The 22,851-nt window shown below is 47.8% G+C and overlaps 3 protein-coding genes across 4 annotated transcripts in view; all 3 read right to left on the bottom strand.

Annotated features, from left to right (window-relative positions):
* Positions 1-1,117: 1,117 nt before the first annotated feature.
* Positions 1,118-13,450, bottom strand: LOC144124225 (uncharacterized). The gene is made up of 4 exons (XM_077656871.1): positions 13,439-13,450; positions 11,196-11,292; positions 7,598-7,667; positions 1,118-1,551 (listed from the first exon to the last, which is right to left on the bottom strand). The coding sequence occupies exons 1-4, from the start codon at positions 13,448-13,450 to the stop codon at positions 1,410-1,412; spliced, it is 321 nt and encodes a 106-aa protein (XP_077512997.1). The 3' UTR covers positions 1,118-1,409.
* An 806-nt stretch (positions 13,451-14,256) lies between these two features.
* On the bottom strand, positions 14,257-16,593 carry LOC144124224 (neprilysin-1-like). Its single transcript, XM_077656870.1, has one exon. It carries the CDS (start codon positions 16,586-16,588, stop codon positions 14,261-14,263), a length of 2,328 nt encoding a protein of 775 aa, XP_077512996.1. The 5' UTR covers positions 16,589-16,593; the 3' UTR covers positions 14,257-14,260.
* Positions 16,594-19,202: 2,609 nt separating this feature from the next.
* LOC144125305 (speckle-type POZ protein-like) overlaps positions 19,203-22,851 on the bottom strand; it is an 11,802-nt gene continuing 8,153 nt past the window's right edge. The window contains exons 4-5 of one of the 2 annotated variants that reach the window (XR_013313360.1): positions 21,655-22,641; positions 19,203-21,615 (exon numbers count right to left, since the gene is read on the bottom strand). Coding sequence is in view for 1 of the 2 variants with exons in the window: in XM_077658567.1 (XP_077514693.1) it covers positions 22,258-22,641 (384 nt within the window). In the remaining variant the exon portion in view is untranslated. Of the gene's footprint in view, positions 22,642-22,851 lie in introns of both variants that reach the window. The other variant, XM_077658567.1, reaches the window with a different exon arrangement.

Below are 22,851 nucleotides of genomic sequence, written 5' to 3'. Positions count from 1 at the left end.
AAATGGCGCAGTATCTGTCTCATATATCGTTGGACACCTGAACCGCGCCGTAAGGGAAGGGATAAAGGAGGGAGGGAAAGAAGAAAGGAAGAATAGGTGCCGTAGTGGAGGGCTCCGGAATAATTTCGACCACCTGGGGATCTTTAACGTGCACTGACATCTCACAGCACACGGGCGCCATAGCGTTTTTCCTCCATAAAAACGCAGCCGCCGCGGTCGGGTTCGAACCCGGGAACTCCGGATCAGTAGTCGAGCGCCCTAACCACTGAGCCACCGCGGCGGGGCACGCTCGGCTACAGATCCGGAGTTCCCGGGTTCGAACCCGACCGCGGCGGCTGCGTTTTTATGTAGGCAAAACGCTAAGGCGCCCGAGTGCTGTGCGATGTCAGTGCACGTTCTCCAGGTGGTCGAAATTATTCCGGAACCCTCCACTACGGCACCTCTTTCTTCCTTTCTTCTTTCACTCCCTCCTTTATCCCTTCCCTTACGGCGCGGTTCAGGTGTTCAACGATATATGAGACAGATACTGCGCCATTTCCTTTCCCCAAAAACCAATTATTATTATTATTATTATTATTATTATTATTATTATTAACTTCTCCTCGCGACAGATTGCAATCCCCGTCAACTTCTACGGCTCTTAACGATGCACTGTAGACGATGCGTTGCGGTCTTTCGCCTTCTGTGCGTGTGCGGAGGTGATCATGCTACAGGCGGCTGCGTTTTTATGGAGGAAAAACGCTAAGGCGCCCGTGTGCTGTGTGATGTCAGTGCACGTTAAAGATCCCCAGGTGGTCGAAATTATTCCGGAGCCCTCCACTACGGCATCTCTTCCTTCCTTTCTGCTTCCTCTCCCTCCTTTATCCCTTCCCTTACGGCGCGGTTCAGGTGTCTAACAATATATGAGACAGATACTGCGCCATTTACTTTCCCCCAAAACCAATTATTATTATTATTATTATGACCAAGCTCTAAACGAAGAATGCCTACTAGCGTACGTTCCCAAGCTCAGTCGCATGTTTTTCCTATTTGACGCTACGCCAGAAAGAGTTCACAATATTTGCGTTCAAGCTACCCGTTCTGCAAGATAGCGAAGAAGAAATACCGAATAGAGCTCTGAGCTCGTTGGGAGAATTTATTCGCTTCTTGGACAAACAATGCACCGCAGGCAGTGCTGCGGTTGTTCCTTTTTTCGCTTTCTCTCGACGGCCGCCGTGTCCTTTTTACCGCTGTTGCGCCCAAAAGAGAGAGAGAGAGAAACGTTTATTGGAGAAAAGAAAGTGACGAAGACGTCCTCTTTAGGAGAGCCTCCTAATTCAGCAGCCCTCAGGCGGCAGCCTCGAAAGCCATATCAAACAGAACCGGATTAATTCACGATTCAGATCAACAGAGCCAGATTCATTAGATATTCAGATCAAAGCAACCAGATTCAGTAGAGAGCTGCCCGTTGACGATTCCCGAAGCAGTGATCTCGAGGCAGGCAGGACAGCGGGCACTGAACGCCGGGCGGCGGTTGCAGATAGCATGCCGTCTCGCACTGCAAGCACGGAGCTGAAGGGGAGAGAACAGAAAAAGAAAGAGAAAATAGGAAGTCAGGTTCCGTTCCGCGTTGTGCCGCGCGGTGTGGACTACGCCAACCAAGAAGTGACCCATTTGAATTTATACTGTATCATCTCATCGCTGCCAGCAGGTGCCCGAAATCGCGCACCTGACCCATTTTCGCTCGCGAAAAATGATCAAAAACGCCGTTAGGAGAAGCGCCACTTGCAAAGGTTCGGCGCGCCATTCGGTACATTTAACTAGCAGCGAAGTTGCAGTTCGATATACTGATCGACTTTCCTATATTTTTGCACAGGACATTAAAAAGCAAAATCATGCGTTTGATATAGCCAATAATTCGAAATAACCGGGTTCGATATAGCCGGGCTCGAAGCAATACAGGCAAACGGGTCCCGTCCGCCTGCTTGGCTTCAAGCGGTCGCTCACCTTCGCCACTAGTTTGTCCCGGAGCCGTTATTTATAATTGCTTTCTTTACAGGTCGCGTATTTTAAGAACCAGAATCTACCTCTGGGGTGTCAGCACACCTCCTTCTTGGTAGGTTCGGCTGCAGTAAAATTCAGCACTGTCCAGGAAATGAATACAGCCTATAGATTTTTACTCATGACGCGAAAGCAGTATAAGCGAAGTAATGTAGTCAGTCCAGCTCAGGTTGTGCTCAATTTGAAAATGTGTAACCAGTCGTCGCAGAGTATAGCTAGAGGCTGGAATTTTCGTTTTTTTTTTTCGAAAATTCGGCGGAGTTTTTTTGGTGTCTATTTCAAAACGCGACTTTGGTTTTTTTTGGGCGAAGATTATTTTATGCATATGAATTTTGAATTTTTATCGGTGAAATATATGACGTCCGGTCAAAAGTGACGTACGGTTCACATTAATTTTTTTTTTTAACCAGCTGCTCATGTAGCAGTATGTGCCACATAAATCGCCGTCTTAAGAGCTGTCTTTGCTGAAGGAAGTCGTACTGTCTTTAAAAAAAAAAGTAAAAATGTCGAAGTTAAATTATCGGCCATGAGTCAAAACGTTAGTGGAAGTTTGGTTCTAAAAGCTTGACTGTCCCATTCTTGTTGCACACTCTGCGTTAAACGATAGGACCGCGCACCCTATGCTCCGAGTGCTGGGGGAGCGATGGAACTGCTGCCTGACCGTTGCAGAAGCCAGAACACGGTACCTCCACGCCGTTTATGCATGGTTTCGCACTGACGGCTGCTTGTTACGGTTCCCGAAGTTTTCGATGTCCTTACATGCAGTGGAAAAACCTACTTAGCCAAGCGACCTCCCCAAGTCGGTGAAAAGTCTGAGCAGGCGGCGCTACGTTAGTCAGAAGCGCTTGCTTAGCTAAGTGGTCGAGCTTTCCTATCTGCAGCGGCGTGTCTGAGTTCGCGGATCAGTTCCTCCTAACTCAAAGTTACTGGACTAAATTCATAAGATACCTTTGTCTCAACACGTTTCTGGTTTCAAAACTTTCTTAGTTTTTTGCTTTCACTCCTTTAAATACAGATTTTTTTTCGGTTAAAACCGAATTCCAAAAAAAAAATAATAATAATCTGGCGCACGCTTATCGGTGTTTTCCCGTTTCAACCCAAAAGTCCAACCCCTCAGTACAGCATACTCTAATGTTAAGAGACATGCACTATGTTTCAAAGGAATCCAATCGCATTATAGTTCCATAAAACCGTCGTAAGGGGTACAGCATGCGCCAGTTGAAGTTCAAACAATGCTGTACATTTTCACTAAGAAAGGACATTATTCCTGTCTTTGCCGATAACACGCGCCACACACCGGGCTGCCGTTGTACTGTTTTTTTATGAACGTGTGCGTGTATGAGCTTCATCGCTGACGCAGTGTAAGACCTCCCTGGATGGCGCAGAGTGATGAGTTTGAAAATACGGACTCAGGTACGCATAAATTTATTTATTTATTTATTTATTTATTTATTTATTTATTTATTTATTTGTTTGTTTGTTTGTTTGTTTGTTTATTTATTTATTCAATACTGCCAGCCACCTTTTGGTGGCCAAGGCAGGAGTGGGGATACAATTGCACAGTGCTTTGTCAACAACGAAAAAGGGGGGGGGGGGGAAGGTCTGCAGGCAGGCAGCAAAATTTCTGTGAACTCAAATAATGGACGAGTAACAAACACTCTACATTAAAATTAGAAACAAAAACAAATTAAAATATTAAATAAATACTCACGACAGGCACAGGTCTCACACAGGCTGGGGTACAGGACACCCCTCCCGCATGCAGGCGTGGGACACGGCGCGGACGGCTTGCATTGCCCTGCATGACATCGCAGTAGTTTTACAGCGACAGCTATTAAGCGCCCGTTCCCGGGTTTCGCGGCGGCGGTGGTGGTGGTGGTGGTGACAGTAGTAGTAGTAGTTAGTAGTAGTTAGTAATAGTATAGTCGGATAAAACTTCTGCAGTTTTATCCGACTATACTGTACTGCAGTGAAGCTCCGCCCACATTCACGACCGCTGCACAGATTTCCTTCACGACAAAAAGTAGTCCGTTATTAAAACTTCTCTTTTACTTAAACACAAAGCTAATCACAAGAAAAAAAATTTTAAGCTTTCGAATTTTAAGACCTGGCTTGTTAAATATAGGCAAACAGTTTTATTTCGTTTTCTATTGCGATTGGCCAGAGGAGTAATATAAAGTGTGCAGCGGGCCATGGCCCAATGTTATCGACTGCTGTTTCTTTTTTAAGTTGTACCCCACTGTAGTAGTAGTAGCAGTAGGTGCAGCCGTAGGGTCCATTGCCATAGGAACCACTAGGAGGGTGGTTCCTGTGGAAGGAACCCCTATTTCGGCTGTTGGTAGCGAAAACAAGCTGCGAGCAGTCGGCGCAATGTTCGGAGATTTGGAAGTGGACGAGTACACATGCAGTATGACGGCCACCACATGACGTTAAGGCATCGTTAATGTGAAAGCATTATATGGAGCATTATACGTATGTGGCGTACGTCTCCCTGTGGTTGTCTGTGTTTGCGCTATAACCGTTTAATAAATCAATATGCACCAACTCGCCCAAAAAGAAGTAAAACGTTTGGAGGACTCCTATGCTGTGCTTATGAGTTGACGCGATAGCGTACGCCGTTTGGTACGTCATCTGATGCTGATGCGACTCTTTAGTTTGTTTGTTTGTTTTCCAATAGTTTCAATAAATTATTTGACTAATTACACAATCTAAAATTTCTTAATTAGCGTCACCAAGCATTGGCTTTTCATTCCGAGAACTTGGCACCTTTGAACCGCCCTTTTCCATCTTTTTCTTTTTCGTTTCTTTAATTAATCAATTACAATGATTTCATTAACTCGTCGTCGCCTATCATACACCAATCGGTTATCGATCACTAGAACCACAAATTACGATGATACGATTTTTTTACGCAGCCCCCGATTGTTTCCGACTCGCGGTGTTGACTACGCGGACGGCTTTTCGATCGAACGTGCTGTATACGCTATCGCGTAATAATAATATGGCTCACCAGCAACGAAACCTGGCGTCGGCGTTGAGCGCAAGAACTGGTCACGAAAAATAGGTGTGACGTCATCAGACTAACCACGTGATCCCAAAAGGGGCAATTCGATAATACGCATTACGGGTATACGCATTGTGCTACCTCGATGGAAAGAAACGCGAACAACCCGGCGCCAATACGCTTCGCTGTTTCAATTTCTTTTCACCGCGCTTTTACTTCGGTGATAGCAGAAAGACCCTAGACTCATCCATGATACATTTTAGGACGACTCTAACGACTTTTTCGTACCACCCAGGTAAAAGCGCGATGAAAATGAATTCCAACAGAGGGGCGTGTTGGCACCGGTTTGTTCGCGTTTCTTTCCATCGATGTAGTACGTGGTATAGACAGGAATATTTAGTGATAGTAACAGATAGTGACCTCATATGTGACATCATGTATAGTGGTTTCCTTCCCGCCGCGAAAACGGTTTATACACAGACACCCAATGGCCTTTAGGTCAAAGGCCTGTAGGGTGAAGGCCATTATGTTGAAGACTTATACCCCTGTCACACGGACACTGTAAAGGTACTTTGAACAAAGGCTCCATTACTCTAAGGACGAACGCGCGCTGCCACACGGACGCGCCAAAGGACACCTAGCTCAAAGGAGCTTCGAAACAAGGCAGCTCGAGTTCGTCCTTTGAGGCTTCAAGGGAGTACTCTCTCTCCCAGCGAATTAACACCATAAATAAATTGGGAAAAGAAACGTTCAATTTTCATTTTATAAATTCACTTCATAAGATTAGTGGCCGGTGTTTTAAAATATAAGATCATTTGTTTTGTGGCAGTCTCACCACGCCATACTCTCGTTCCAGATATACGAGCGTCACGGTAGCCTCGGTAAATATGCCGCCATGTCGTCCATGTTTTCTCGCGTCGTCGCGTGGATCGTCCCTCATTTTGATGGAGACCGCCGAACACAAGGCACACCAGAAAAACGTGACCACAAAAACAACGATCGCAAGGGTAAAGGAACCAAAGGGAACAACCGAAGGACGAAGCTGGGCTCAGTGTGGCCAGCACTGTGATGTTATGCTCTGTACTTGGAAAATCATATCATTATTGCAGTTAAAATTGCGTTGCTTTAGCATAATACGGTTATAAAACTAATTTACTAAAAAATGACATTTCTGTATTTACATGTGCAGTGCAATTTTAATAAAGCTTTTCGCCAATGAGGGCGCTAAAAACTCCTTGCGAAGGTCGTTCCGCGACCGTGTAGCACGGACGAACTCCCTTGAAGTAGTGCTCCTTTGGGAGCGTAAAGGAGCATTAGTTCAAAGTGCCTTTAGAGTGCCCGTGTGACAGGGGTATTAGGTCAAAGGCATTCGGAATTAGCACCTTTAGGGAAAACGCCTTTAAAATAAAGGCCTTCACTTTAAATGCCTTGACCTAAAGGCCTTCAACCTTATGCCCTTTGTTGGAAAGATCACATATGTCAAGACAACCAGCCGAGCTGCTCATTCGCAAGCTCAGAGCGCAGTGTCATGCCTCTCATAGGTGGTGTCGCGGTGCCACTGTGCCTTAGCTGGCTGTTATATGAAATACTTCCTTGAACGTAAGCACTGCTGCCGTATTTCAGATGCGGTTCGAAAATGCTTCGGGAATTTATGTCACAAATATTCAAATGAAACAATTAAAAGGCATGCGGAAATAAGATCACTGTTCCAAAGAGAAAAATGTAAGGAAAACAAAGAAAATGAGAAGAGCAGATTTCGCTTGATGTTGTGGAGACGTGCCCTGCTCGTCCCCTGTGGTTTGCTTTCCCGCGATGCGTCTTCCTGGTTAGTTACCTTAACCAACAAGGAAAGGCGCCAGCGTCGCAGCGACGTGGGCGCCATGGACGGCGTGATTGCTGTGCGCGCGCGGGGGAGACTCTTCGGCTGGAGTAGGGAGCCTCCAGCCGTTACATGGGGGCTCTCTAAGCTGGGGAAGTTCGACGCGCGCTGACGTTCAGGCGCGGCGCCCTGCTCTCCGCCAGCGGGGCGAGGCCTCGTGGGGAGGAAGGTTCTCCCTCATCTCGTCCCGTCCGGCCACGGAGTATCCCGTGCCCTAGCGTGGGCGAGCATTTGCTCTTAAACCTGCTGGTGAGTCGGGAGACATCGATGCCTTAGCGTGTTTTGTTGCTAGCTGGCGTTATTGTTGTGGCAATATATGCCTGTCTGTGTCATGACAGAGCGTCGTTCCTTTGTTCCCTCAGAGCAAGGCCCGCTGTGGTCGGCGTGCGCTCGATAGCGCACGCGATCACGGGTGGGGTCTGGCGGTTTTGGATGGTGTCACCTGCGATTATGCAGGGAAAACGTATTTATCCCTCTATTGAAACCCCACAAGGTTTTTGTGACTTGAGCTGGAACGGTCTTGTTCTCTTTTTTTCGCATTACGTTATGAAATGCAGCAAATTCTCGTCACATCATCGTTGATGTAACGCAGTGCAGTGCATTTATTCCGGGAAACAAGCGGCATTATTTGAAAACCGCCTTCGCAATGCAAGATATGCGGGCAGTGTCCTCACCTTTTGCCACGGTCACCAGGACTGCAGTTATCAGAACAAATTAGGTAGACTTCAGGTACATCGTAGCACACTGCAAAGAACGTGAGGTAGACATGCAAGTGGGAAACTCGGAGACTTCTCCTAATAACGCATGTGCTAGAAACTTGCGAATTTATTCTTTTTTTTTTGCTACGCTTGATCTGTAGAATTGAAACATTAGACAAACGACATATATGCTAGCCTAATAACAACAATGGAAACTCTAAAGTGTGTTCGGCGAAAGCCTGTGGCAATTCCACTGCCTATTTCCATGACTGTGCATGGCGTCCACAGTCGAATGCCGAAGGAGCGCCGTCGCAGCGCGTACTCGCTCCGCCTGCCGGTGCAGGTGACGTCACTGTTGCTATGCGCAGCTGCGCGTGCGCTTCTGCGCCGCCACCTGTCGCCGAGGGGCGAGGAGGGTGTGCGCCGGTGCGGGGGAGGGTCACAGCTGGCACTTTTCCAGGCTTTGGATGTAACGGACGGACGGTCACCGCGAGTATGAGCCATTAAAGGCTTTCGCCTTAATATAGTTACACATAGACTCGAAGAACTCAATTGGTTCGGAAGAGAATGATGATATGATTGAGCAGGAGAGGGTTGTGCTCATAAGAGCAGCTAACCATGCCGAAAAACGTATTTTCTCGCGTTTATACTATACCGCGTCGAGGTTGACACAGAATCAGCATGATTGACTCTTCTTGCATTCTTCTCTGCATGGCAGAGTTTTTTTGCGTCCTTCTGTTGTTTGCCGTCTGTGCTGTCGAATCCTGGTGCATGCCGACTGCCTACGCAGTGGTGGCCTAGTGGTCTGAGCATCCGCCTCGCATGCGGGATGTGCGAGGTTAGATCCCCAGTGCCGTCGGGTGCCCACCGGTGGTGCAATGGGTACAAGCTTCCCCTGGTCTGGTGCTCGGCTTCTTTAGGGTGAATGCTTGGGAAATGGGTCTTTGACCCCATCCTGAGTAGAAGAAAAATACCTTGTGTCACGGCGCTCTTTTGCCATAGATGTCCTTGCGCCACGAAAATCTATCATCAGCAGCAGCAGCATCCCGACTGCCAGGCGACAGCTTCTGTCAAAAACTAGCATCCCCTCAGCTCCTTGTTCGTCTGTCACCAAGGAGGTCACTCGTATCAACCCGAGTGTCAAAGCAGCAGCGGCCTCATGGCACGCAAAATAGGATGCTTGTAACGTTTGTTCAAATTCTTCAAAACTACCGTCATGTGACTTTATAGCTTTGTTTGTGGTGCAAGTTGCGATTGTTATATACAGCAGGAGCTAGTGTCCTGTATGTGCCATCAAAGTTATGGTTGTAACCAGCATGCAATAGTCAATAGTCCAGCTAATTCGAAACCAAGTGCTTTCACAAGTCGTACTCGGTTCAACGGTGTTAAGACTGTCATTTTTTTACGAGGGAGCAGCCTAGACTACTCTCGACTACGCTCGCTGAAGTGGAACTGCTCCTCTTCTACCACTGAATGAAAACGCTCCCACTCCCATTCGCCCACTGGACGGCATTGTCGGCTCTTACGAGTGCACTTCTCGGAGTGCTGTTGACTGCTCTTGTTTGCCCACCTGAATGCGCCATTACTCTGGGGATCCCGCTTCCTGTCATTTCGTAGGCATAAGTGCATCATACAGTACCATTTTGGATGAACGCATCGCCATGACTCGCCATGTTCTAACATCTTTCCGACATCACCTCTTGCTGTCTTAAGCTGCACACACGAATCCTACTAAGCACGTGCAGAATATGCAATCGGAAAGCGCATTGCATCGAGCAGTCGTGCGGCGGTGACGATGACATCATTCCAGTGCCCCCTGTCGCCTATATCTTATGCGCCAGTATTTTGGCACCTGTAAACGCACTAACACGGCAGGAATTGAAATGGGGGGAGGGGGGGCGTGGATAGTCTAAATTTGTAGGAGGGAGGGGGTGCTAAGGGTAGAGGAAAATAATTTGTCAGTTTTGGTAGCCATCAGTGTATGAAAAAAAATCGTTACGCAGCGAAGTTCGGAAAAACAAGGAGGTGTGTAGGAAAATCCCTGCGTGGGAGATCATCTTTTAACTTGTCCCCGCTGCTTGTCACAGAGCTAATCTATCGACTCGTCGGTGAAAGCAGATTCCGCAGTCCGATGCACGCCGGCTCCTTACACTCGCTCACTGTGCACGGCGGTAGCCGTTATGGTGACGCCCCTTCGCAGCCAGCCCTTGACACTGTAGAACAAATACAGGTCGCACTATAGCCTGGCAACAACAGTATTTCCAGGTCATGTGTTTCTAGCCGGTACCACAAAGGCTTTTACTACCGCAAAACTCCAATTCACGAACTGCATTCCAGAGGTGTTTTGAAGGTCGGGGTACTTAGCAATACAAAGTTATTTCCATTAAAAAAAGATTTCAACGCTTTTTGCAGCAGTTGGCCGTTAATTTTTGGTATCCGTTTGTGCAAGTATTCTGTTCAGTAACCCTAATGGATCCGCAGAGGTTCAGCAGAACTGCATCTCAGCACCTTCTTGCTACAACGCGCCGTGGCACCGACTCTCGTCGGGTCGTCGTGTTTCGTGAGTGAACGGCAAACGGTCCCATAGAAATAAGTCACAGGCTAAGTTTACGTGAAAACAGTTTGTGAATGAGAACATGATTAGTCACACGGTGGTGTCATTTTGCAACGTTGCTCGGCTTTCGTATGAATGTAAATGCAGCGGCGACTGTTAAGAAAACGTCTACGATCAGCAAGCGAACATATGGTTGTAGCGGTCGCCACATTGCAAAGCGCAGAATGGAATGTATGAATTTGTACGAGGAAGAGGGGGGAGGGGGGGGGGGCGCTGAACGTAGAGGTGAAAAAGTCGTCATTTTTGTTACTCATCAGTGTAAAAAAAAAATCATTGCGATTTAAGGGCTTGCCTTCAGAAGAACGGGGGGGGGGGGGGGACTGTATACCAACCACTCTTCTTCCTGTATCCCGGAAATTGCTGTGCCACTTCTACATACACTGCCTACTTTGGCATTTCTAGTTCCGTGCTTAATCCAAGCTCATCAGTATTTCGAATTCGGTTAATAAGAAGCAATTCCACTGTCCTTTCAAGTTTGAATGGACTCGCATATATCATTGGCATATGTCTATTCTGATCGAATATTTCTTTAGTTTTTCTAGTAATTTCGTAAATAGCTTGTTTTATGACCACCATCCTGTCTCATTCATTTTTTTTTTTCCTGCTATGCGCTCTACGTATATTTCAGACAAGTGCATATCATTTCTGTTGGGTTAGTTCGCTATTCCCAACCTTTTTTTTTTTTTTGATGACTGCAAAACAAATGTTTGGAGTCATTAGAGGCGTTAAAAAGTTTGTACAAAGCCTAACTTTGCTGTGCCAACATTTTACTCTCCGCGCGGTCTCCTATAGTTTGGCAAAAACAACTTCGCTAACGTAAGCTAGAATGCATCACATCGAATACTTACCCTATGTAAAAAAGGCCACATTTCAGGCAGCAAACAACTAACTAACCAGGCAACTTACCTACATCATGAAATTAAACGTTCCAGGACGAACAATAGCGAAAAAAGATCTTACCCCGATAGTCCTGCGATAACGTTGCCTGCTGCAACGTGTGACAAGGCAACACCTTATGTACACCCACAAGCACCAGACAAGTTTCCTTTTTTTTTTGCTTTTTGCAATCGTGAAACAGGCGACACAGGGCGTGAAGACAATAAAATAGGAGAGAGACAGCGCATTTTCTCAGTTGCGTCTCTTTATATGCGTTGTCTTAATTGTTCTCTCACGCTGCCTGATCCACGATGCAAAACCAATAAACCAGAAGTATACTCTTACAATCGTTTTTCAAGTTGACTGATGTGATGCGAGAGATTGACAAATATTAATCAAAGCATCGCCAGGAGGTTGACTATTTCTCTCTTACTTCCGTCCGGCGCAGTGAAGGTAGGGATGTCAAAGAACCGATGCCGGCCGCGTGACGGATCAGGAAAATGTTAGTAGGCGCGTATCACGCTATGTTGTCGGCTAACGACTGTTTTTCGAAAAGGCGAAAAACAAGACGACCTCGCCTCTTTTTTTTTTTTTTTTAGTTGAACAGCTCGTCCATTGGTGAGTGCAAGAAAGAGAAGAATGGTGAAAACAAAGCCGGAAACATCCTTGGGATGCTTTCCTTCTTGTCGAAGAAAAAGGAGCAAAAAAGGGGCGAAAATACAAAAAATGGAAAACACGATTCTGCGCACGTGTTTTCTGCTGAATAAGAACCGCACAAGCATGGTGGTCCTCGTGTACTTTCCATGTTTGTCTTATCCCAGAGTGATGGGTTCAATAGCAATGAGTTACGTGTTCGTTGAGTAAAGCCAAGTGCAGAACATCACCGTGCCCTTAGGTGCTGTTATGCTTACAGGACAAGGACCTAGACAAAAAGAAATCCCAGGACTGGCGAAAAATTCAAATGGGGGTTTACCCAAACCAATACTTATATTATAACTGCATGCATATCCGACTAGGCATAGGGACGACTGTCCCTGGTGCGACGAGTCTACTACCTCGCTAGACCACATTACGTGGGAATTTGAGGGCGAGCCGGATATAAGAAAACGCATATGCACTTCTCGAAAGCAGTGGGAGTCCCTACTGGCCACCTCTTAACTCAACGAACAGCTTAATCTGATCGAAGCGGTCGAGAAGGCTGCAAGAGAGAGTGCAGTCCTGGACTAAGGGCCCAACTCTGCTTTTCCCTGAGTACTCTTTGTTATTTCCAATAAATGTTTACAATCATCAATCAGGGGGTAGGTAGCGTCGCACGAACATCATGCGTAATGTGCCTATAGTGGCAACACGCGCGGCGCGCGTAGATCGAGATACTCAAACCGTGCGAAAACCTCTGGAAAAAACACCTGGACACATACTAGTATTTCCATTACGTTTATGCGATCGCATTTGAAACTGTTGATGCAATGCCGGAAGTGACGTGTGAGAAACCTGGTCACTTGCCACCTGCTACGGTTGGAAGGTGGGGGTTTTACACGTGCTTCACACAGACAAACCTGGTCTTGTGACGTCACAGCCAGCCTGCTGACATCACTTTCAGTTCCGGTCAGGTGATGTCACTGCGGGGTTGGCGGCGTCACGTCCCTGCAGCCAGTGGTATTTCCCCGCTCTGATGACGTCCGATTACGTCACTGCCAGCCAACCAATCAGGATCTTTTCTGGTCAACGCCGGAAGATCACCGCCGACTTTTTTCCCCAGTGAAGGTTTTATACTATTCGCATGAAGCTGAATCTTCATCGCATAATACATTCTGACACCGCAACGCCGCTAGCCGTGGCACCGCCTTCACTGTAGCGCTATGCGTGCCCCTAGACTGACATAATACCTAGTTTTCCTCAAAAAACAAATCCAATTACAACGCGATAGCGTTAGAGGCCCCGTTACCGAGAAAATCCGGCATTGGCTCTGTGAGCGAAAAATAGGGTAGCGTACGGTGGCCACCCAACAGAGAAGCAACCTAGGTCACGTGACCTTGTGGCGTCATCACAACCTGCCGACAAGATTGCAAGCAAACTGACCACCACGTGGCTGTTAATGATTCACTGCGAGAGGTTGCTCAGGATGAGCAACTTGGGTCGCGCAAGCCCCACCGGTGGCAGCGCCTGTCATCGCGGGGCAGTGGTGTGAGGACTCCCAGGGACTTGTGAATATAAAGTTGGGAATGACATAATTCCACATATATAGGCATTAACTCATTAACGCTAACGCGTCATATCCTTAAGGCGGTCACCTCCAATTGTGCATGGTTTTTCGTTACCTACCCTACAGTTGCACCCATGGCCTTCAGGGAGTCTGAGTAATCAAGAAGTAAGACCTACCGTGCATCTGAAATCTCCTCAAAGATTACCAGTCTTCAAGCGCAGCAAGTGTTAAATTTATATACCAAAAACGGGTCCGAGTTCTCTGCAATGTATGGCTAGTTTTCAAATGGGGCGTTATTCACTCGAACTGGTATTCAGATTCATGCGCCTAAAGATAGCAAAAGTACTTGACTGCGACTCGTTGACAGTGGGTAGCGATCGAGTGTGAGGCGGTGGCTTTCAGACGCCTTTTAGCTGCCGCTTCACAGCAAGTATATAGTTGTCAAATGCAGTATAATCCCTTTAGAAGTGAAACAAAAGATTTAAAAAATGCGCCGCTTACATACGCTGTGGCATGTTGCGGAATAGCGTCAAAAAAGGCTGTACTAACATGTTTGTGTAAGATAGTCACGCTATATGCCAATTAGAGGGGCCAGTCATGGCAACGTTAAAAATTAACAATTCACGATTATGTGTCCTGTGAGGCGAATGTGCCTTGCAGGAGCTTTTCAGAATATCGTGGGATTTGCATAATATAAGAAACACTACTTAGGCGTGCAGCATGCAACTGTTAAGCAAACGGCACTTGCCATGTTCTTTTATGAACTTTTTTTTAGTTCTCAAAGTTCGTACGCATAAGCTTGCTGCCGTTGTAATTATTCGCTGAATATTATCAGATGTGCTAACAAAAGGACAGCGACACCCTTATATAGTGAATAATGGACTATTGTACCTAAAAGTTTCTCTGCATTAATGGATTCACTGGTTCCCTCCAGTGCCTGTGCTGCTTACTGGTGCAGGGCACACCTCTTGAGTGGGCTCATAAACGAGCCCGGCTTGCAACCGAAGGCCAGCGCGAACTCCGGCATGTTCCTGAGAGGCCCGTTGACGCGGAACCAGGCGGGGCTGTGAGGGCCCTGAGCAGCCATCTTGCGCAGAAACCGACGGTTACTGTTCTCGCAGTAGTAGGCCGCGTAGTAGACAAAGAACAGTTGGCTGACGTCCCAGTGTTCGAGAAGCGCCACGCGATAATCGGTAGCCAGGCGGCGTGCGAACAACAGAAACGCGTCCATCGCCGCTCCCAGCGCAAGGTTGTCCCAGAGATCAGACCACGATGTACGCGTCGCGTCGAGCTGCACCCTGCGTTCAGTCCAGGCCAAAGCCGCGTACTGGCGCTCGAGGCAAACCCGCAGTTGGTCCAAATTCCACGCCAAGCTTTCGCCACCGGACTCCTTGTTGTCGCCGCCGCCGTGCTCGAAGTTGAAGGCCCAGTGATAGACGGCCCGAAGCAGTGACCGGTAGACCTTAGGCGCAGCGCGGGCCAGCTGCAATGGGCGCAACGAGGCATCCTCGTTGAGAAATAAATCGAACACGGGCAGCGGTATCTCAAGCCGGTCGTACGGTGGTGCCAGGCGGCTTTCGGCGCTCAGGAAACGCCCCGTCCAGCCCGGGTAGACTGCGGCGCCTTCGCGAGGGTTCATGCGCGACATCAATTTCTTCTCCAAGGACTTTCGGATCCAGTTGTAAAAAAACTGCGGCGTGGAGACCTTCGGGTTGCGTGTGTAGATGCCGTCTACGTATGCATCCCTCACGGCGTCCATATCCATGGCTGGTGGCCTGAAAGGCTCCCACGAGACGGCGTTCAATCTGTCTCGTAGATGTGCCTCTAACATGCTACTCATGGGACCCAGCCGTGCCTGAAGCGACTCGAGTAGTGACGAACGAAGCGTGGACACCATGTCAGCCACGGCGCTCTCACCGCCCACCAGCGACATAGCGAAGTGGCGAGACACGTAGAGCGGCAGGTTCGGCTCGAAGCGCTCCAGTAAACGTAAGCAGTACTGGGCTTGCGGCAGCACCTGAGGGAACTCCGGGTGCCGCGCGTAGTTCACCGAGGCAAGATGGTCGCGCGCAGCTTGGTCGTCGAGCAGTGGAGACAGCACGAGTGTAACGCGGAATAGCAGGTAGCCCAGGAGCTCGTTCGTGAAGCGAAACAGGTCGCTGCGTGTTAAACGCACGAGATAGTCTGGCGAGCTGAGCTTGACGTACGTTCTGGCTGTGACTGGCCGCAGACCTTTGCCGAACACACCCTGCAGAAGGTTCGTCCATTCTATATTAGGCAACAATGGCAGTTCGCGAACTTTGACCGTGCTGCCGTTAGTAAGCACTTCTGTGTCAAGCTGGGGATGGGCGAGCATCAGGGCCAGGCGCTCCTCAAACTGCAGCACATCCGTGTCCGTGTAGTTCTTGAAGAAAGCCAGCAGGGAAGCAAAGGACCTTCGGACCACCTCGTACTCTTTCTTCTCCAAAGGTCCCGATAGCAGCACCGTGGACGGTTCTCCCAGCCCCACGAAACGTTTGGCACCTGCGATATCCGTGGCAACGAAGGGCCTGAATAGTGCGTCGACGCCCAGCTCACGGAAAGCGACGGCCAGCTGACGGGACAGCTGTACGGCTGACGGTCTGCGGCGCGAGGACGTCCGCGTCATCCAGGGCCGCAACCGGATCGCTTCCAAGAACATGGCATGTAGTGTGGGGAAAAGAGTCGGCTGCGGATGCATGCAGTTGTCGAGAAGGAAGCGAAACGCCGGGAATCTGGTGGCGTTATCACGCAGCCCTGAGGCAAGTAGCTCGGCGTAGCCGTCCACGAGAATAGTGTCCATGGAGAGTCGATCGGCTCCCGGGGGCAACGGTCGCGTCAGCGCCCAGTCCTCGCATACGTACGCGTAGAAGTCGTCGCAGGGGTCGCGGCTGGTGTTGATCTGACGAAGCAGTAACCGCGCTTGATCCATACACGCCGCCGAGTCGCAGGTGCGGGCGCCCCGCTCGGGTACGGCTTTCAGGAAGCTGCTCCTGTTGGAGTGGGACACAGCAAGTGCCGATCGGCTGACCATAACGGGTGAAGCACTGTCGGCGAGCAGAGTGGTCGAAACGAATGCAGTGATTACCAATGACACCAGCAGCAACACCGCGGTGGTGATTGCGAGGCTCCAGACGGCTGCCGCCCAGGAAGCGCGGCGGGCCCGTGCGTTGCGTAGCAAGACCGGTGGGACTCTCGATGGTGCCGACGCCCCCGCAGAGATGATCTGGACGTCCCCTGTGAAGACTTCGGCCATCGCCTGGCCGACCACGCGCGAACGAGGCGCAGTCCGTGCTGACTTTCGAATGCATTGGCTGCGCGTGCCTGCAGTTACCCTCCCTTTTTTTTTTTAACATGTGGCACTTTCTTGGGAATAGCTGAATTTGGCTTCAGAACAAACCTATCAACCCCCACATCCTCCTCCAGCTAAAAGCGGAAATAACGAATATGTTGGGAGGAAACCAAACTAACGCTAGCTATACTAGCATTAGATCTCAAGGGAGCATTTTACGATGTTACACGAACTGCCGTAAAAGGACGTGTGTGTGTGTGTGTGTGTCAGTCTTCCTGGCCATACGCACGGTCAATCTTAAAGTAGGCAAGACCAAAGCAGAACCCATAAGCACAGGCGACAGGGGGACTCCACAAGGTGTAGTATTATCCCCAATGCTATTTAGCGTAGCCATCCTTGAGCACAGCCGTACTGGAGAGCGGCGCGCCCGCCGCGCTCGTCGGCTCCCAGAGGAACTCCACGCCATAGAGGGCGCCAAGCATGCCCTCTGCGCTGACATTATAATATGGACGAACAGCCGAAATGAAGGAGAAATACAATACCGACTGCAGGAAGCTGCAGTACACAGTACATACATATGCAGAAGAATGCGGCCTAACATGTCTAGCATACCAGTTCCTAAACACAAAAACATCAATCTTTCTGAAAACAAAGCTCTTGTAAGGTATGAAAGAGCAGGAACTAAAATACAGGTATCGCCGCCACAGGCCAATCTCGCAAGTACAAGCATGATGATGAAATAGGAGAAAAGATACCACACATCTCTAAAGCTGACAAAGGTACATGAAGGTTCAGCGTTTTATCGATGCTGAAGTACATAAGCTTTATTCTTATATCACTAGTGAACTTGTATCACACGAGGAAGACAGAAAAAGACAACCTGAATGTTAGAAGTCAAAGAAACCTGCAACTGGCAGTGCAACAGACGGCCGAGTTCCAGTATGTTTTGTGGTGCTTCGTGGCTATGCGTTCTGCGTGCGCGCGCATGGTTTCGTTATGCGCCTCGCTTTATAACAGTGGAGTAGCAGAGGACCTCCAAGTGCCTCTCTAAGTGCTACTCGGACGAAGTTCGTGCAATGGCATGCAATGCGACAAGGAAAAAGAGCTGTGTATAGCCGATGTTCAACGCGCCTCCACGTTAGCAAACGCACCGCTCGGCGTGTTTGCTTCGTCAACGTACCAAGACGCTGAGCTGCATGACCAGCCCTACTAAGACTACTACAGAATTTAAATATGCCCGCACGTACCAGTCGCTGCACATCAGTCGTGACGGTGGCTCGGCGGTGATAGCGATGCTGCCAACTCCTCAGCGCTAGGCCTTTCTTGCCAGACCCGCCGCCTCAGCCCTCAAAAGCATCGCATGTCGTGTGGGGTTGCGGTCGCTGAATGCAGGCCGCAGTTCTTTGCGACAGCCTCATTATCGGGAACTATACAATTTTACTAACAAAAATGATTTGACAGTGTTGTCCTCTGTGTCCCTTTAAAGCCAGAATTCAGGAAGTCCCACGGGCCATAATCCTTGGGCTTTAAAATGTCATCACCGGATGGGATCGGTGCAATGAAAAAGGGAAAAAAAAGGGAGGTGCAAAAAAAAAGTAAGCTACCGGAACAACAAAACATAAGCGTCACTCCCTAGTATTTTCTACGTGAAGGCTGGTGTCATGAATTAATATTGTCCAGTTTAAAACTTTGAAAAAGAGACATACAGAAAAGTAAAAGGAACAGGCTGGCAATTTCTGCCAGATGAGGCAGAGCGCCTGCCCGATCTACCTTGCCCTGCTTCCAAAGGGGAAGAGAAAGAGCATAGAAAAAAAAGAAAAAAAATGTGCTGCGTTGCACACCTGATCAATGGAGAATATGTTTCCTTTACATTTCTCAACTAAACACACATGGTACAATCTTCCCTTGAAAATTGCACTACTAATTGAAAATTGAAAAAACTGGTGTCATAACAGCCAGATCACAAAATTCGATCTCTGCGAAACTTCTGTGTAAACAAGGGGACTAGAAGGAAATGAAATTCAGCCAGTGGCAGCACAAATGAGCATATTACCATCTCTGTTAACGTCTCACAAGAATGGGGGAATTACTTTACCCTTTTCTAATGTTCGCCTCACCACAGTTCTATAAATCCAAAAACTCGTGTTTCTATGTTTGTCCATGGGAAGAATTGACATTATGCATAAAATGGGGTTTTGTTTTGCTCAGTGGCATTTCAGAGCATGACCAGAGCATATTACAATAGCCACCCTCCTCATAGCCTGCACGTGTAATGCACAAAAATGGCGCAGTGGAAATGGAAAGCCAGGGAAGGCAATGCGGGTTGAATTCAATTTCGGCTTCTTGAACACCCAATAATGCATCACCATATCACTCCTCAGGCATCCTTTCATTTAATGTCACAGAGAAATAGCTAACAAGTACAGGAACAAAACAAAAACTACCAAGATAATTAGTGGAAAAGGCTCTAGTTATGTGCCTTTGCTTCACAATATCAGACATAAAATTATGACTCAAAAATTTTGACACAGGTAGATGGCAGAGGAACACTTTAGAATTTCAGGAAAATAGAATAATAAAGTATTTCCAGACACATTTTATTTATTACAAGCATTACAACGACATTGTTAAATACAGCTCTCGTACAGTATGGTTAGTCAGAACCCTCTCTCTAGATATATACACACATTTGCACGAATATACTGAAAGCATCACCTCGGACTTGTGCATGCCAACGAACCGCAAACATTAAATGCACTCTCTAGATTGCTCAAAAACAGGCAAAATACCTTTGGCCTCTAAGACTTGAGCGTTCAAACAACCAAACATTGCAGCACCCTGAACCGACTGTAGTACATATTCTGAGGAACATTAAATACAATTGCCAAGCAGTGTAAATACACGCCAAAGAAGAGTTGCTCATTGCAAAAAAAACCATGTGGCACATTATTTTTCGCCACCCCATGGTGCCAACTGTATTTGCACTTTGCTTTACTTTGGTGTGGTCGCTAAAGCTAGGCAAGGCCACCTTTTTGTACATAGCAGTTGGCAGATATCATAGGTGGAATTGTGCAAGAGGTGCAAGAAAAAACTGAAAGACGGTGCAGTACCAACAGCCTTGTCTCCAAAGAGACGCTGAATCACAGTGCTTCTTTGTAAGTGCAAAAGAAATGCTTTCACAGGAACATGGCATTGCTCAAACTGCACCTCAGCCCACAAAAAGCAACCCTGCCATAGATGTCAACGGTTCTGCTACCAAGCATGCAAAACCCTGGCCCAACAACTGGATTTATACGCAACGCGTGTTCTGCAACAGCTGAGCAAACAGTGGAAGCTACAAATGAATCCAGGTTTGAAGCATATATGAGTAACAGTATTCAAATTCTCAACCCGTTAGAGTGGAAAAATTGAAACGTTCCATTACCAAGTTGTACAGGGGCGATGGAAAGAAATGCGAGCAGAGCGAAGCATAGGCGCTGCACCGTTCGCATTTCTTTTCATTACGCTTTTACTTCGGTGACCACAAAAAAAAGCTAGAATTGTCCATGATGCATACTAGGACGACTCTACGTCTTTCTCGTACCACCCAGGTAAAAGCGCTATAAAAAATTGGCTGTGATTTAGCTCTGGTTAACCCTAGTTGAATTGCGAAAGCTTAGTTTCCTCAGCACGTCGTCTACGCAGCGTCTCATTCCGACACTCTCGAGAACTCAAACCGGTCTCTTCCGCAGTTGAAGAGTCACTCCGGGACTTGGCACAACTTCTAGCCGCATCTTTGTTACGACGCTTCTCGAGTCGTGCGGCGCGTTCTTCTGGTGTCTCTTGAGCGCGTTGTCTCTTCCTCACTTTGTTCTGTCGTTGCTGCGTCTCTTTCGCGCTCTCCATAACGACTACATACACTGAGGCGAAGCGCATATATATATACCCCCAGGACGCAACACCTCCTCTCCCTCTACCCCAGCAGAGCACATCTGGTGGAGTGAGCAGCAACGGCAGCGCCATCTGTTGGAGTGCGGCTGCGGCGTTGCTAGGCAACGGCGGCTCAAGGTCGTTCGTCGGCCGCGGCATACGGCTGAAGTGCGTGACGAGCCGAAACGGCTTGCTGGCTGGCGTTTGCAATGGCTGGCTTTCGCAACAAAATAAATTTGAACAGCGGAGCACGCAGGCGCCGCATTGTTTGCATTTCTTTCCATCACGATAGTACATTTCAATGTCTTGACCACTCCATAGACTTGGCCACGACATGTTATTACTTGAAATATCGGCAATGCACTGCCAAAGCTAAAAAGTGGCCAGAATATCGACACCGTTCCTATCAACGCACAGACCACAACGTTAAAGAGATGCATAAAATGCACCTTGGGGGCTGACAGCACTGCTTCAGATGTGCCACACTCAAGGGACCGGAATTTTAACTTTAATAATACTGATGAGTGATTATAACAACTATTAGCTTGCACGCTGCATGTATAAGCTTCCACCTACAGCATCTGTTTCCTCAGCTGTAACAGAACATAAACAGACAAAACACAGCCACACGCTATTTTGCAACCATATTCAGCTCTGCAACCACAATAGGAGACATGCATGACTGGCTCTATGCAAGCATTGCATTGTCATGTTGCTGCTTTTGCATCATCCGCTGGTGTATCACAAATGCATTGCAAGACAACACACTATCAAACTAGCATTCAACACATCTGCAGCAACAGAGCCACAAAGTGCGAAGGGCTGCATCTGAGAAGCTTAATGCAACCATTGTCAAAAGCTCCATAGCCAAGCCCTGCATTTTCAAATGAGCTAAACGATGTAGAATAGTGTAACAAGTTCACTGGAAATTTCTACCAGTACTATATCCGCAATGCATGAAAGTACTATCAGGGACAAATATTTATAGTCTACATGAGGTGTGCAAAGAATTATTATTTTTGGAGTTCAGCTCTTAGGCACCCGTTCGTCAATTTCGCGTCGTAGTCGGCGCAACATGCCACCTGACAAACGTAGTATTTAGTGGCAGAGAGAAACGCCACCTGCCACAGGAAGATCCCGGAGGGTGGCTAGAAGCATAACACGCTACCTGCCAGCGGTGGCAGGTGGCTTGTGAAGAGCTACACTCAAAATTCGGAATACCGACTATCATGATCGCCTGTCAGTAATTTCACAGCCCAGGAACGCAGCTGGAAGTTGAGGGGCAAACTGCAGAGTTCGTGCACACATGTGAAGATTGCACCCTTCAGCTTCAAACTGTAAGCTGATGATGCAAGAGAACACTGTATAGCCTCAACCCTGTATTTGGTAAAAATTTTGTCCCACTGTTAGCAATGAAGCAGTTCAGTTGTTGCCATTAAGTACCTTTCTGAATGGCGATAGAAGTCTTGGCAAAGGCTGCATGCACTCTTTCATTTGTTCTGGGACCCATTTCCACATAAACCCCACCAATTACCACCAGAGCCCACATGTAAGCCATTATTACTGCTTTTATCAAGATATTGTATTCATGAGTTTGGATACATTCATGGATACTGCATCGTAGATATTTTTCGCTTCCTCTGAAGTTGCAAGAAATATGATTTTGACCCTTAGAGCAGAGCACTGCAGTAGAATTCCATCCGGGAGGTCTTTCATAAACCACACTAAGCAGCCCCATCTAGGGTGTTGCCAATGTCCGCAATGAGCATAAATAACCGCTCAGTGATGTCTGGTTTGCCCCAGATGTTCCTCCACCCGGCAGTCCTTTGCACAGCCACAAGATGGTCTGCAATGAACCGTGCAATGCTTCGCGAGAGCTCAGCATCGCTGTACATATTAGAGAGAACAAAAGCATCGGCTGCCCTTTCCACGGTCAGATTTGACCCCAGGTAGTCTCCACAGAGCGTTTTCAGTTCACCCATAGAGTACTTGTCTGCTGCCACATAGAGGTCTTCAGCAACTTTGTCCAGGTTAGGAACCTCTCCCGTGTAAATAAAGAGCAGCATCTCACGCATGGCATCAAAAGACTGGTCTGGCAGATGAATTACCTGTTGAGAGTAAATTTTGCACACAGTTATCCTCACAGAACAAGAAAAAGCACACAAAACAAACATCTATAACATGGCCATAAGTACAGTAAAGGCACTTTGGTGAAAAGAAATACATCCCAAATTAACCTGAAATCAAAAGTAGTTCTCAGCATAAAACAGTACAAAATAGTAACAAATGAACCATGTTGAAACTGTTCCTAACGGGAC

Source organism: Amblyomma americanum, chromosome 3, assembly GCF_052857255.1.
Source record: "Amblyomma americanum isolate KBUSLIRL-KWMA chromosome 3, ASM5285725v1, whole genome shotgun sequence".
NCBI classification, from domain to species: Eukaryota; Metazoa; Arthropoda; class Arachnida; order Ixodida; family Ixodidae; genus Amblyomma; species Amblyomma americanum.
Note: the sequence above shows the minus strand (reverse complement) of the source record. Positions and strands in the feature narration are given on the sequence as shown.